Here is a 15,139-nt window from a genome sequence, read left to right as displayed (position 1 = left end):
AAGAAATTTTATTAAAGTAGTAGTATATCACAGAACAAACATATTTTCATACATGGCCAAATAATAAGGAGAAACATTTGAAGTACCTGTGCAATGTGAGGAAGGCAACATGGACTTGACAAGATTCGTTTTACTCCAGGAGTTGGAGTAACAATTTCTCCAGCATCATCTAAATGAACATGCCAATTTTCAGAAGAATATAACAGGCACAGAAACTTGAGGCTAAAAAAATAAATTTTGCGGCAAAGAGAATAGTTGGGTAAATTTTTGCAAATGTAAGCAAATTAAATATAGAATTGTAATTGGTAAATAAGTTATTATAGGAGATTGAAGATAGTGGCACCTAAACATATGTTGCTTTTCTCATTAGATTTTTTGTACCAAAAGTAAATAAATTCAAGTCATCAAGAATAATAAGGTTTCAGGCCATGAAAGATTAATAGCAAAAAAAAAACAAGCCAATTCATGCCACATATCAGACAAGAAATAATAAAGAATTCGAGATAGAGAAAATATTTACAGAACAATTGATGTTTGTATGAATATCTTCCACCAAAGATGATGACTCTACCTGAGGTGGGGTAAGGACAGGAACTCTAAGGGCAAGTGCCCAGCGAAGCTCACGAATATCACGCAACTTCTTCCAATCTAGCATCCCAGAGGCCCAACACCTTGTTGTCCAATCCATAGCCTTCTTGGACCATAACCTTCTAATAGCATCTTTTTTCCACAGGTCCAATTTCAGCACCTTCTTTGTCAATATACATCCATTCCTTGAGTGGCTCCATAAAATCCGTAGCTGCAATCAAATTTGATTGCAAAGGAATAGCTGTCCTCTCCAAAGCTTCATGGACCACTGTAAGAAGATTGACAGCTAATACACAGGCTCCAACTAGAACATAAGCCTCTACATTAGCTAAATCCTTCATCAAAGCCTGAAATTGAGTTGAATTTAACTTTGAGTAGAGCTTGTAAAGTGAAATCACCAAAAGGAAAGAGAAAACAAGAAAGAATAAGTAGATTAAATTTACAAAGACCTTCAAAAGAAAAAGAGGTCTGTGTCTCAGAGATCTGTCATCTGTCCTATCCAGGAGAACAGTAATGTAAGCTGTGCCTGAAAAAGGACCAACAGTCTTGTAGTGCTGCTCATATACAATTGCCATTGCCCTTGCACTTGTAGTCCTCTCCCGATGCAGACATTTCCTCTGCTGAAGTAAGCGTCTTTTTCTTCTCCCGGTTGATGACTCCTCTTTATTTGATTCTTCACGTTGAACTCCATCAGAGCGTGTATGCAAATAAGCAACAAGTCCGGGAGGCAGAATTCAAGACAATAGCTCCAAAGTGGGTTGATAGGAATCCGCCCAAAGAGCAACAAGTTGTCGACTAACTTCACGGCGTTCACCGGCAGGAAGGAAAAAAGAGTGCAATAAATGCCTCAACAAAGCACCATCACGCACAGAAGCCTCTCGCATGGACTCCACAGCAATAGCATCTTCTTCAGCAATTGATCGCATAATAACAGCTACTGTCTCTCTAACACTTTCGGTAAGATGACCAAATAGTGCAAACAAACGACGCTTTAACCCAGCAACTTGGCGCAACAACTAAACAAAAACATTATATTGAGTAGTTTCCCCATGTGGATCACAAATCATAGCCTCGAGCACTTCAACCACAGCCATTGACAGCAAAGGTGATACTGACGTAGGCTTCAATCTGTTGACAAGAATAATGACATAACTCTAATTAGCAAACAATACTGACTTCGTATGCATAATTGTTGCGTGCCACTCTCCTTTAGAATCCACCACATTAGCATCACCAGGCCCACCACAATGACTGCTGCAACAAGCCCGGCAGCCTCAGAAGCAACACCCTCTGAACCATTTCTAAGTAAACCCATTATCCTTCCAACTGCTGCTGGAAAAGACATCACGTGTGATGCGGCACTTCTTGATGCAAGTAGTCGATGTAAACAAGCAATAAAACCCATCACAGTTGCAGCAGCTTTTGGTGACGGGGTGGCAAAGGAGGAGATTCTGGAGGAAGATTTGGAGCTGCAGGAAGCATAGTAATCAAGGCCAAGGTAACCTCACTAAAAGGTATACATGCATTGAACTCCCTTATTCTTCGCCATAGTTTAGCTCTTGATCCAGGAATGGAACCACCTTCAGCAACAGCATCCTTGGCAGCTGCTGTTAAATGTTTCAAAATTCAAATGCATTGAAGCACTTTCAGCATCAGCAACTGACTTTTGCTGACCATATTGCAAATAAACACTTCCACAGGGAGGATCAATCCGATGACCAGGCATTGTCAGCCTTGGCAATACAAGTATGGCACATTGACCCTACACAAAACATCACTAAAACTCAAAGATGCACTTAGACAATGCAGGATTTCTTTATTTTGGAAAATAAAAATATACCATATAACCATTTGCCTCAGTATGGTAAAATGTTTAAAATTGATATCAAGATTCTACGCAATTAAACTAGCAAATGAACTGCCATACTTTACTTCCATCTATTACATCTTGCCCATTCATTTCAACTCCATTGTCCATATCAACGTCATCGGATCTTAAAAGAACTTTGATTTGACAAGAATGATACGCTCACATTGCACCATGCTACTAATTCTCTTAAATTCCGAGAGACCGAAGGGAATTATAGGCAACCCAAATTCAAAAAATGCGTTGATGTATTCTAACGGCATATCAGATGAACATCATCAAGAATTTTCTCGGAGATGCGCATACAATGAAACAAATGGGACAGAAAAATGGATTATACCTTCTTGTTTCAAAACTTTGATAAGTACACATAGAGTACCAGAGTGAAAGATTCATATACTCCTATTTTCCCTCATGTAAAATTATAAATTTGCTCATAGTCAATTTATCTAAAGCCGCTATCGATGTTTATTTTGCATTTGCAAATGAACAAAGAGCATATGCCCATATATGATAATGGAAAGACTGAAAATATAAAGGCCAAAACAAAAGGATAAACAAAGAGAAGATACAAGTACTTTGCCACTTGTCAGCCTGTTTACCGCACAGGCTGCTGATTGTAGTGAGTCGCCTTATCTTTTCTCTTTGCCACGGCAAGCCTTGCACTCCTAGCAGCAGCATCCATCTCCTTGATTTTTTCTTCTTCACAGATGCAACTTTCTTATGCCGCTCTTTCACGTCAGTTACAGGTGCATCCTCTGCCTTCCCCGTTCCAGCAGTTTCCGTAGTTGTCTTTCCATCAGCCACAGAATCAGGCAGGTTTTGCGATTCTTTCTGCTCCTTTGAAGATTTGTCCTTCTTCTTCTTTGCATTTTTGCTTTCACTGGTGGCATTCTCCTTCTTTTCTAACTCACCATTGCGATCCTCGACCTTCTTCTCAGCACTTGAATTTTCCAGGACAGGTAAAAGATTCCAAGTAAGAAATTTCTATATAATCAGTCATCTTAGCAGGGCTTGCAAATGTATTGGCGAACGTTTGCATGAGCAAGTTCAAGCCTCAACTTAATACTTCAGATATTTAAATAGCATTCTTGTAGCCAACATGGTTAAATCAATAACAAATTCCGAAAAGATAGATACCTCCTTGAAAGAACTAAGATAATTATAATATCTTTTTTCTTTTTTTCTTTCACAAGATCAAAAACATCATATTACCATGGGAGTCAGCCTGGCTTCTGGGTTCTTTTTGCAATCCTAGCTCTGCTAAAGCAGCTTCAAGCTCTTTTTTCTTCAATTCCTTCTTTGAAAGTTGCTCTTCAGTTTCCTTGGTAAACAACGAAGGTTCACGAGGCTTCTTAACAACAGTTTCAGGTTCTACTGGCGCTTCTAAATCATTTTCATGTTCATCCTCAGCATCATAAAGGCCTTCTATCTCACTATCGCTTTCCTGCTATTAAATCATTCACATGTCTTGCAGTTAGTCAATGTGAAGCTCAATGTCTCAATGAAACAATAATAACCATCTTCTATGTTATTAATTTGCCATTAAGGCCAAAACAAATTAACAATTAAGTGCCCAGTTATGCAGCTTTCAGCTTTCACTACTCCAAATGGGACGTGAAGGGCAAGTCCATGAAGAATAAAAGCTACATTATATCATCTACGTTAAACATTATAGTTATGGGTGAAGACACAATCATTTTAACTATGCAAGATTGAACACGTGGAAACTTGAGCTTGAAGAACCAAATTCCAAATCCGGAAATGAGAATAACAAATCGGCAAACCGACAAATAGTCATCAAATGCATATTAATCAGATTCCAAATCATTAAACCGAATAAATGACAACTCGACAAGAACATAGATATTTGAATTAGCAAAACGACAAGCACAACGTCATCAAATCCAAGCATACCAGATTACAGATCGTTAGACCGTTAACACAAATCTCATAAATGACAATTCAACAAGGATCATAAATACCTTCCCAAAGCTAGATATCCAGAACAAGACCAGAATCCAGGATCCTCATTATCAAACAGAATATCCAACATTATATCTTTAAGATATAAAAAGAACACCCAGCTTTCTTTCCAATCATGCATGCAATAACATTCAACGCAACTCTTTCTCCTCAAAGACACCATTAAACCCATCCAATCCAACCTTCAAAACAGCATTGCCTAACACATCCAACTAACAGAACACAGACAACGCAATCAAATCACCTACTGAATAACATCCATTCCAGTTCGGTTCACCTCATGGCAAATAAATGTGAGAACATGAACAGCTCAACTAATCCACCTTTTCCAAGTCTAGTCACTATCCATGCCACAGGACTAACGGATTCAAAAATAAAAAACACAATAATAAAAGAGGACGAGGAGGCTCTCCCCTTGGATGAAGCCTATTCCTTCTCAGAATCTCAGGCTTCTTCTTCTTCTTGAGGCTTCCGAGCGCTGCGAACACGAAGGGGCTGTTTATGACCGGCGCCTCCTCCCACCATTTCCAATCTCAAACTCAGCAGCGATGGCCCCGAAACGACCGCGTTTCAACAGCTCCAGTGAAGGGACAAGATCGGAAATAAAATCAAACAAATAAAAGAAAAAGAGAGAAACTCTAGTGTTTGTTTTTGTTTGTTCCTTGTCCGAGAGAATGGTGATCTGAGAAGTGAGGAATGTAATGTGGATGATGGAGTTATAAAAGGGTGCGTTAATTTGAGTATAGAGATTGAAGGGTGAGGCCATGAGGGGCGGGGGATCAGAAACGATGATTATGTGTGTCTTTCTTTCACTCTACCATTTACATTACAACAGTGTCATCCTTTTGTTAATTTATAGGGCTTATTTGAAAAAAAAAAAAAACAAATAGGCCTTCATTTTAACCTTACGCTAATAAGCTTTTCAAACAAAAACATACTAATTAAAAGTTGGTGAATTCTACCGTAAGGATATACATGTACAGATGGCTCTTCCACACACACCACCGCAACCATATACATGGCTCTGGCCACCTGCCTCACCTCTATCCTCCTCCAGGATGACCACGATCACCACCTCCGGTACTCCCACCCTGACCACCATCACCTCTACCTTAGTGGCCCTCGTAACCACCTCCACCACCTCCCTGACCTCCCGTCACCACCGTTGTACCCTCCTCCACCACCACCACTTCCCTGACCCCGTCGTCACCTCCATCGTCTCCGTCATCACCACCTTCGTCCTCACCGCTACCCTCATCCTCTCCGCCTCTGCCTCCACGTCGGCCTCTACCTCACCACCACCTCTAGCTCCTCTACGGCCGCGACCCCTCCCCCCTCGCCGTCCAACCATGCCCAACCCTTCCCACCAAACCCCATTTCCGATTCCCGTCCTCAAAAGTTAAAGTTTTCATCTTTTCTTCATTTCATGTTGTTTCCCATTTTGTATTATCTAGCTTTGCTTTTCTTTCTGCTCTTGTTGGGTTAAATTTGTCTTTTGGTGTGTGGGTAATTTTGTTGAAGTGTTGTTCATGAGTGTGTATCCCTCATTTTAATGTTAGAAAACAAAATAATGCAGAAGAATCAAAAGACCCTGTGGTTCAGTTTCTGGAAGGAGAACTTCTCATAGTGTGTTTGTATTCCAATCCAGGTGGACGCTTTGCCTCAAGGGAAAAAGTATGCTTGTTTCCTTCAAAACCTTAACATTTGTTTCAGTGTCATTGTTGAGGGCTGTGTTACTTGTCTCTAATTCTAATTATCTCCCATAAGAAAAAATAATAGTTATAAACTTAGATGTAATTTCTTCGGGTTTTGAAATATCATTTGTTGATCTATTGGCATTTGCTTTGGATTTTGGCTTTATATGTAACCAGATGAGCCTTCTAAAGAACTGCCGAAGTTTTCTGTCAAACTTTTTCTTCATTCCAGTGGGCATGTTGCAGCGAAATTCCAATATGACCAGGTTTCACATGCTTACTTCATCAAGAGTATTGAACTTTATATTTCTATTGAAAATTTTGAATTTTCCATAATTAGGGGCTATGTCTTTGACCTTGAACAAGTTCCTGCATACTCATGCTTTATAGGCTATGTTATGGCAGGTAATAATTTCTGCTTTTCGGGATTGGCTGTTTTGAGGGCTTAGTTATTTGAAAATTTGAGTCTGCAGGTTATGGATGTTCCCGCTTTCTTCCTTGTCCGAAGCAGAGAAGGTTCTAGGAGAAATATCTAATTATAAAGTTCAGGTAATAATTCTTCTATTTTCATTTTCTCTATAGTTGGGAAACTGATGGTATTTTCTATCTTAATAAGAGTCGAGCTTGGCTTATATAATTTCTTTGGGGGGAAGCTGGTCAAGTGTTTGGGATTCCATCCATATAGTAGCTGTTATAGCAAAGTAAATTTTTGTTTCGCAATACATATTTTTCCATGTTGATGCTCGTTGTGCCTTTGTCACTTTGGCATTATTCCATCCATATTTTTGTTTTGCATCTATATCTCGAGACTAGTATAGCATCATGCAGTTTTGGTTATTTATGTTTGACCTAGTTATGGAACAGAATTCTTGTATATCTTGACAATATGCTTATTTTGGGCATATAAAATTATTTTCTATTTACATTTTATAGGGTTATTGATATTCAAAAAAGTGGACTGTGGATTTCATTTATTTGAACTATGTGATTGTTGTTTAGATTATGAGTATCTTACTAAAACTTCCACTTTAAAAATGGTTCAAAAATTTGCTCACCCATTTTTATTGGTAAGATTGTGGTAAGTTTTCTTTTTAAAATTAGGTTATTTGACTTGGAGATGGTAATATGTGCTCTCCATCTTTGGTTTGCGTCTGAGGTGGTAAAATCTAATCAATATTGGTTGCTTTTTTTTTATACTGCAGTTGGAGGCGGTAAAAGCCAAAATCAAGTCTGCTAAATCAAAAGATGAGTCTGAATCTCTTAAATTTACTCAAAAGAAACTGATTAACAAGGTTTGCATGGAAGAAGCCCTGAACATTATTTTGACTTGTACAAGTTGTTTGGAAGTTTTTCTGATTACCTAGAACTATGATAGGTCTATTGTTTTGACTTTTTCTTTGATTTTTATCTTTTCTTCAACATTTTATCTTTCTTTTATATTTGCCTTTTCTCAGGCCTTGGCCAATATTGGAGTAGTTTAAATCATTTTGACTGGTATATGATCAAAACTGAATCATGATATATTCGATTCCAGATATATACTAATTCTGCAGATGCCAAGATTCCTGCTGCTCTTGAATATCTCGGAACTTTCATTGAGGTATTGCTCCCCTCCACTGTTTCAAAGCAATAAAATGTCAATAAAGAATTTAGTGACTGCATCTGTATGTACTACAAGAAAGTTAAGTTAGGTTCTCAACTTCTCTAGTTTCTCACCCATCTCCTTTGATTGGTGTGCTTGCATGATGCATGGTTAAATTGGTCTTTTCTAATTGCTTTTGTTGCAATCGGTACCCCTTAGTGTAGGACCCTAAGTTGAACGAATTAAATTGGCTGACCAGTGTAGTGAAAATGTCAGCATATGACATGTTAATTCGTATGCCACAACTATTATTGGTGTCAACGTTGGCTGGTCTGAGTGGTTTAGATTATGTGTTAATTCTTATATTTCATCCATCTTCCAGCGCCCCAAACGTTGTGTATGCTTAATTTGAAAGTTTGATTGCTTCAATTTTTTTTTCTCTCTTGCTTCCACCTTTCTATTTCATTTGGGCTATCGGTGGTTATCACAGGTAATATGTTGTGATCACTGCAGGCAGGTTGCAAGTTTCTTATATTTGCGCACCATCAGCCAATGATAGATGCGATACATGAGTGCCTTCTTGTAAGACCAGTTCAATTTTACTCTTTATATTGGAAATTATAGCACTTACAAAAACTGTTGAAAATTTCCAGAAGAAAAAAGTGGGTTGCATCTGGATTGATGGAGGTACACCCGCTGCATCAAGGCAACAATTGGTTACAGATTTCCAGGAAAAGGATTATATCAAGGCAGCTGTAGTATGGTGGTATTTTTGGTTGTGCATTTCTTCCATGTGTTTCCGTTATAAGCATCTTTTCTGTTGTCTTGGTTAGTATTTGTGCTTGAGATAATGATTTCATGTGACACGTTATCATGCAGCTATCCATTAAAGCGGGAGGAGTTGGATTAACTTTAACTGCTGCAAGCACAGTTATCTTTACAGAACAATCCTGGACTCCAGGTGACCTAATTCAGGCCAAAGATCGTGCATATAGAATTGGTCAGGTATTCTCACACTCATTAAGTAGAAAGGAGAGAGTTGTTACTAGTTGCATGACAACATTAAGAAAACAGATAATCTCAAATGAAAAGAACTCTCATATCTAAATTTTTGAGTAGCAAAGACAACATGTGCTCTTCTGTTTTTTGACTAGTTAGTTCTTGTTTACAGGTCTCATCAGTAAATATATACTAGTTGGTAAATGATACATTTGGTAGGTTCTGTTATTTCTGCAGTCTTTCGCCGCTTGGTATAGCATTGACTTAACATTTATTATGCATTGGTGATCTAAATTTTTACGCCTTAGGGATGTGGTGCAATTCAAACCGGATAATTTGGGGGCAGGTACATTTCTACATCTTCTTGAACTATCATATGTAATGCAAAATGTACATAATGCTTAGTTTCAAGGTTTTTATTCTGGTTTATATTTATATTTTGTCAAGATCTATACTCAAGCAGTATTTGAAAGTTACTTTTTGATGTTTTTGAGGAACCATTCTGAATTGTAGTTATTGAAAAATCAGATGTTAGATGCCCATGAGAACACCTTAGCTGTGTCAAATAATCAGCCATTGAGTATCCCTCCAAAGCATACTACTATTGGGCATAGCCCTTCAAAGCAGAGAACTCTTGACCAGTTTGTCAGAAGATGTGATAACGTGGATAGGTCGGAAGTCGGAACATCATCCTGACCGGAAACGGCCCTCTCGGTCATGACTTGTGAGATATGCAAAATGGATTTCTATTTTCACAGATACATGGCCAGTGGCAAGTGAATAGGAACTTAAATGTTGATGTCTACATGCAGAAGTTTCCCTGTAGTATTAACCAGATGTGCTTACATGGGGAATTCACCTTTGATGACACAAATGCCGTTTTGAAGCTGAAATCCATTGTACAACAAATAATAGATTGAGTATAACTGGCTACACTAAACTATGTTACCTGTACTGGAGATAATGGTTTGAATATGTGAAATATGTATTGGAAGAAAATGTTGATAAAGTCACCCATTAGATTTTAGGTTTCCACTTCTTGTTCTTAACTTTTTGCTCCCCTATGTTTTGTTTTAGTTTGGGGCTCTGTACAGAGTATGACATCATATATGAAGTTATGAACGAGACTTGTAAATTTCTTTACTCCATATGCATGTATCATTATATTTTGTATAAATAATCATCTTTTGAAAGAACAGACTCATAGAACCCCTTTATAGCACTTCAGTTAAAACTGATCACCACATTAGCTTATTTTGTTTAGGAACATGACCTATTCTGATAATGTTACTTTTCTCCCTAAATTCATAGAGAATGACATTATAAAAATAACATCATTATTTTTCTTTAGTCATTTAGAAACTTGATTTGAATTTTTGTAACCCAGTTTCCCTTCATCATCATTCTTATTATTTTCTTAATCTAATGAATAAAGCAATCAATCGATAATATTATAAATGACTCAAATCAAATTTTTAAACTAAATTTTTCAAACGAATCATTCTAACTTTATGTGAAACTTCAAAATGTTTCTTTTGACATAATATGTGCGGGCTATTAGTTGAATTAATTATTTAAAATGCATCATGTATTTTGAAATAGAAAGCAGTGAGTTGCATAGATAATTTTGTACGAGTTGAAGAGAATATAGACACAACTCAAAGCAAGATCATATTCCTGAAAGACATTAATATTTAATTCATTGTTCATTCATAATCCTATTGAAAACGACTAAGGAGGATAATAAGCCACAAGAAATAACAAGAAATGTTACTAAAATAGAGTTGTCTTGTGCTGAAATCTTCCACCCTTAGTAGGTGGCCAAACAAACGCATGGCGCATACAATTAGTAATCCCACGGTTCTCCATGGTGAAGACACTCTTCCTATGGACAGTAACTTGTAAGAAATCTCGCTCCATGGGAGGAGCCCCACTGTCAAGTTGCAATGCTGCAAAGTCCTTCAACACGGACAGTGTGAAGATGGAGAAGCAGTTCGCGGATGAATCGGGATTGGAACCCAATACCTCCCTAGAGCATATTGCACACAGCTTCCCGTTGCCAAGGTCAACAAAATTGAATCTGCCGGGTCCTTCCATCGGTGGTAGAATACCCTCAAAACCCACATCAAGGTATTGATATAGTGCGACTAGGCCATTCTGGGGGTTAACGAGAATGGCAAGGACCTTGTTCAAAGGTGTATGAGGAGGTTCCTCCACATACTCATGTGTAAGGCAAACGGTGTAGTTGCTGCTTCCAAGACCGGGAAGGGACACAGAAATGTGTGGGAAAAAAGTAATACGGCATTGGTCACTGCCGCTAATGAGTCTACCCGTTCTGAAGTTCGAAAGATTGTTATCAGCGGCAGACATATCCATCCAAGTCTCTTTGATGGGGTCGAAGCGGGCCAAATAGGAGTCTCTCTCCAACTCCCTGGACGATGAAAAAAAGAGGTTGTTGTCGAGGACGAACATGGTATTCTCGACATGTGGCTCGCTAATGATGGCGGCCCCAGGAGCCATCAAGGGTTTCCAAACTCTAGAACCAGAACAAAGAACGTAAAATCTAGATTCATCTTTGACCCTAGATTCATCTTTGACCCGTCGCCTCACATTTATATAGAAGTAAACATCGCCTGAGCCTGGCGTGTTTGCGATGTATGATTTGTGAAAAGGAAAGGGTGCACCATCCAGCGTAGGGGCAATTATGCACTCCTCAAATTTGATTTCGTAGATTGGCCAGGGGACCAGATTTCCCATGGAAACGGATTTGCCTCTGCCAATTTCACGCGGCAGGCTGGACTTGCAGGACGGCGCCATATAGATCTTGGAGTCGAACTCGAAGGGACACATATCATGACCTGGAAGATCCAAACACATCTCGAACGGTGGTGGAGGCAAACAAGTCCAATCTTCGACATCAACTTCTTCCTTTAAATTGCTCAGTTTGATCACGATCAACTTTCCATACGTCATAAGGCAAAGGCACGCTTCCTTCGCCATTTCAACCTGCTCAGTTTTTCGTCGTTTTGACTCAGCAGCATCCAATTCCGCCATCACCCTCTCCGATCGAACGAGATCGGTGGTGCTGCGGCAGCAAAAAGCTAGGATTAGGGTAAAGCACTGAAAGTTAAAAGAGGAAAGATAGGGCTGTTGACGAGCGACCAGGGTTTCGATTTTCGAATATCAACTTATTCTCTCTATATATATACTAGCTTAATTTTTATATTTTTATTTTTAAAATTATAAATTTGATGGAATAATTTAAAAATTAAAAATAAAAAATATTTAAAAACATATAAAAATTTTAATATTTATTTAACTTTAGAACGTATAAAATTTATAAATTTGAATTAAATAATATATTAAAAAAATTATGTATAATAAAATAAAAATAAATATTTATAAACGTTAATTATAAATTAATTATTTATAAGTATTATTAAATTTATTTATCTATTTTTAATAGTATTTAATTTAAAACAAAATATTTGTTATTTTCATGCATACTTTTAGTAAATAAAAAATATTTTATTTTTTTAATTTTATATTCAATTTTTTAAATTATTTTTAATTTTATTATTTTTTTAAAATTATTAATTTATATCGTCTTTTTTTGTTTTTTAGTTTTCTTCCTTCATTTTTTTTTCAATTGATCATAATTAATGATTATTATTATAGCAATTTTTAATATTCTCTATCACTTTGATTTAATGAGGTTTTGTATGGTAAAACAAGAAAGTGAGATAACACATTTATGGATAATTAGATTGATAAATGTTTATTAAATAGTTCAGAAGAACAAGATATCGATAGAAGCTCTTTTCCAACTCCTCGTAGATGGATCAACAGAGATCGAGAAGCAGGATATGATCTCATTTTCAAAGATTACTTTACAAATGAGTCGGTGTATAATGCTGACATTTTTCAACGAGATTTCGAATGAGAAGACACGTGTTCTGTCGGATAGTAGACGCTCTCTTAAATGTCTATCCGTATTTCTAACAGAGGGTGGATGCAACTGGGAGAAGAGACTTGTCACCACTGCAAAAATGCACTACTGCGATACGGATGCTAGCATATGATGTAGTAGTTGATGCTGTTGATGATTATGTGCACATAGACGAGAGCACTACTATTGAATGCTTGGAAAAATTTGTTGAAGGTGTCATTTCGGTATTCGAAGATGAATACTTGTGAAAATCAAATTCAAATGATGTATGATGCCGGCTACAAATAGTGTAAGGTCGTGGCTTTCCTGACATGTTGGGTAGTATTGATTGCATGCATTGTCAATGAAAAAATTGTCCAAAGGCGTGGAAAGGTATGTACATGAGTGGTTATCGTAGGGTTGCAACCATAGTACTTGAGGTTGTAGCATCTTCAAACCTTTGGATATGACATGCATTCTTTGGAGTTTCTGGTTCAAATAACGATATCAACGTGTTAGATCGTTTACTAGTGTTCGATGATATTTTAAATGATCGTACTCCGGAGGTAAATTATACTATGAATGGTAATAATTATACTATGAGATACTATTTATCAGATGATATTTATCGTGAATGGACCATATTTGTCAAATCAATCTCAAAGGCACAAGGGGAGAAACGCAAGTTATTTGCACAATATCAAGAAGGGTAAAGAAAAGGTCGAACGAGCATTTGGAGTGTTGCAAGTACGCTTTGCATTATACATGATTTTGGCAAAAGAAGAAGTTTGCAAACATAATGAGAGCTTGTATTATATTGCATAATATGATTGTTGAGAATAAAAGAGACACTTATGCCGGAAATTTTGCTCAAGGCTTAGAGTATGAGGATGTCGAAAATGGCTTATCACAACCTTAGTTGGAAGAGAAAGATTTTGCATCATACCATCAATTTCTCCCAAAAAATGCCCAACTTCGAGATAGGCGGCAGCATCGACAATTGAAAGATATATGGCAATTTCACAATGCTTATCATCAACTATAAAGCTTAACTATATTTTTCTTTATATTAAGTAATTTTACAAATTAGTTTAATCTCAAATTATATATTGTGTATTATTGTTATATATGAAGTTATTATTTTTTTAAATATTAATATTTTTTAATAGTGAATTATTTTTGAATTTATAAATTTTAATAATATTATTGTAAAAAAAATATAACTACATTAATTTTAATTACTTTAATTAATTAATTAAATGAGACTATAATTAGGACTAAAGTTAGTTTTTTTTAACGAGAAGAGAGATACTTTGAATTTTTATTTACTCTTTATGACGCAAAAACTAATATAGAATTATTTTTTATGACAAGTAAACCCATAAATAAAAAATACGATGAATTTTTTAATGGGGATAGTCTAATGTATACTAACTTGTGAAAGCTAATGCAGGACTTCACTGCTGCCAAGATCAGAAGAAAAAATCACTCCCTCAAAATTTTAACCACTTTCTTTTTTATGAATCCTAACCTAGAAGAGAGAGAGAGAGAGAGCGCTGAAAATTATTGTCTAATGAGAGAAAATTTTATCCGATGGAAGAAGAGGCATTGTGAATTTTATAATCAAGTTAACTGTGGGGTGATGCGTGGCTGAATAACCCACGCTCTTTATACAATTGATAGATAGATTAGGAATCTCTGAGTTTCTATTTGATAATTTGAGCCTTTGAACAAAAAGGAGTTTTTATAGCTTTTTACTTCTTTTCCCCAACTAAATGACAGGTATTTCATGTTGTTGCTAAAACCTCGAAGGAAAATCATGTATCATTTTGAATTGAACTAATAATGTTACATGCATAATATAATTCTGTTTTTATATTTGGCAGATGAATCAATCCACATATTAGAGTTTTGACTAAAACTAATGAAAATTAAAGGGGGAAGTTCAAATGTATTTGACAAAGATCATACTTTGATTACACGTATGAATTTAATATTGGCTATAAAAAGATCAGCTTCCTCAAGTTAATACATTATAGATAACTTCTTCTACAACAATAAATCAATGCCTATAGTACAATTGATATTAAACTAGTGTAAAGTCCGGGATACGTCCGGGTCGTTTACTGTATTTATGTATAATTTATTTATAAAAATATTAATATATATTTAATTTAATTATTCTGTAGGTCTTTATAGTTTTGCAAAATTTTTAATTAGGTCTTTATACTTTTTTTTCTTTTTAATTAAGTCCTTGCACCAAAATTTTTTTTAATTAGATCCTTATACTTTTTTTTTATTTTGATTCCTGCACTAATTTTTTTTAGTTAGATCCCTATACAATTAAACCAATTACTATCAAAAGAGACCTAATTGAAAAAAAATTAGTGCAGGGACCAAATTAAAAGAAAAAAAAATATAAAAACCTAATTGAAAATTTTACAAAACTATAGATACTAATAGAGTAATTAAACCTATATATTTATGATCTAATG

General features: G+C 36.2%; 3 protein-coding genes across 6 annotated transcripts in view; 1 reads left to right on the top strand and 2 right to left on the bottom strand.

The window, feature by feature from the left end:
* LOC107616846 (dnaJ homolog subfamily C GRV2-like) overlaps positions 1–15,139 on the bottom strand; it is a 55,436-nt gene that overhangs the window by 952 nt on the left and 39,345 nt on the right. The window contains exons 1-6 of one of the 4 annotated variants that reach the window (XM_088502148.1): positions 4,441–5,302; positions 3,671–3,905; positions 3,028–3,398; positions 1,038–2,350; positions 572–935; positions 87–169 (exon numbers count right to left, since the gene is read on the bottom strand). The gene's annotated coding sequence lies outside the window, so the exon portion shown is untranslated. Of the gene's footprint in view, positions 1–86; positions 170–571; positions 936–1,037; positions 2,351–3,027; positions 3,399–3,670; positions 3,906–4,440; positions 5,303–15,139 lie in introns of those variants that run through there. The other 3 variants (XM_088502147.1, XM_088502149.1, XM_088502146.1) reach the window with 3 other exon arrangements.
* Positions 5,321–9,851, top strand: LOC107615201 (uncharacterized). The gene is made up of 11 exons (XM_088502124.1): positions 5,321–5,839; positions 6,018–6,115; positions 6,313–6,401; positions 6,609–6,684; positions 7,338–7,427; positions 7,670–7,735; positions 8,231–8,299; positions 8,371–8,475; positions 8,597–8,722; positions 8,954–9,062; positions 9,245–9,851. Exons 1-10 carry the CDS (start codon positions 5,425–5,427, stop codon positions 9,002–9,004), a joined length of 1,185 nt encoding a protein of 394 aa, XP_088358250.1. The 5' UTR covers positions 5,321–5,424; the 3' UTR covers positions 9,005–9,062; positions 9,245–9,851.
* LOC148578835 (uncharacterized) lies at positions 10,368–11,889 on the bottom strand. Its single transcript, XM_088502122.1, has one exon. It carries the CDS (start codon positions 11,768–11,770, stop codon positions 10,490–10,492), a length of 1,281 nt encoding a protein of 426 aa, XP_088358248.1. The 5' UTR covers positions 11,771–11,889; the 3' UTR covers positions 10,368–10,489.

Source organism: Arachis ipaensis, chromosome B1 (assembly GCF_059453495.1).
Source record: "Arachis ipaensis isolate K30076 ecotype BB chromosome B1, ASM5945349v1, whole genome shotgun sequence".
Classification (NCBI taxonomy): domain Eukaryota; kingdom Viridiplantae; phylum Streptophyta; class Magnoliopsida; order Fabales; family Fabaceae; genus Arachis; species Arachis ipaensis.
The sequence above is the reverse complement of the archived record's forward strand: the minus strand, read 5'-3'. Positions and strand labels throughout refer to the sequence as shown.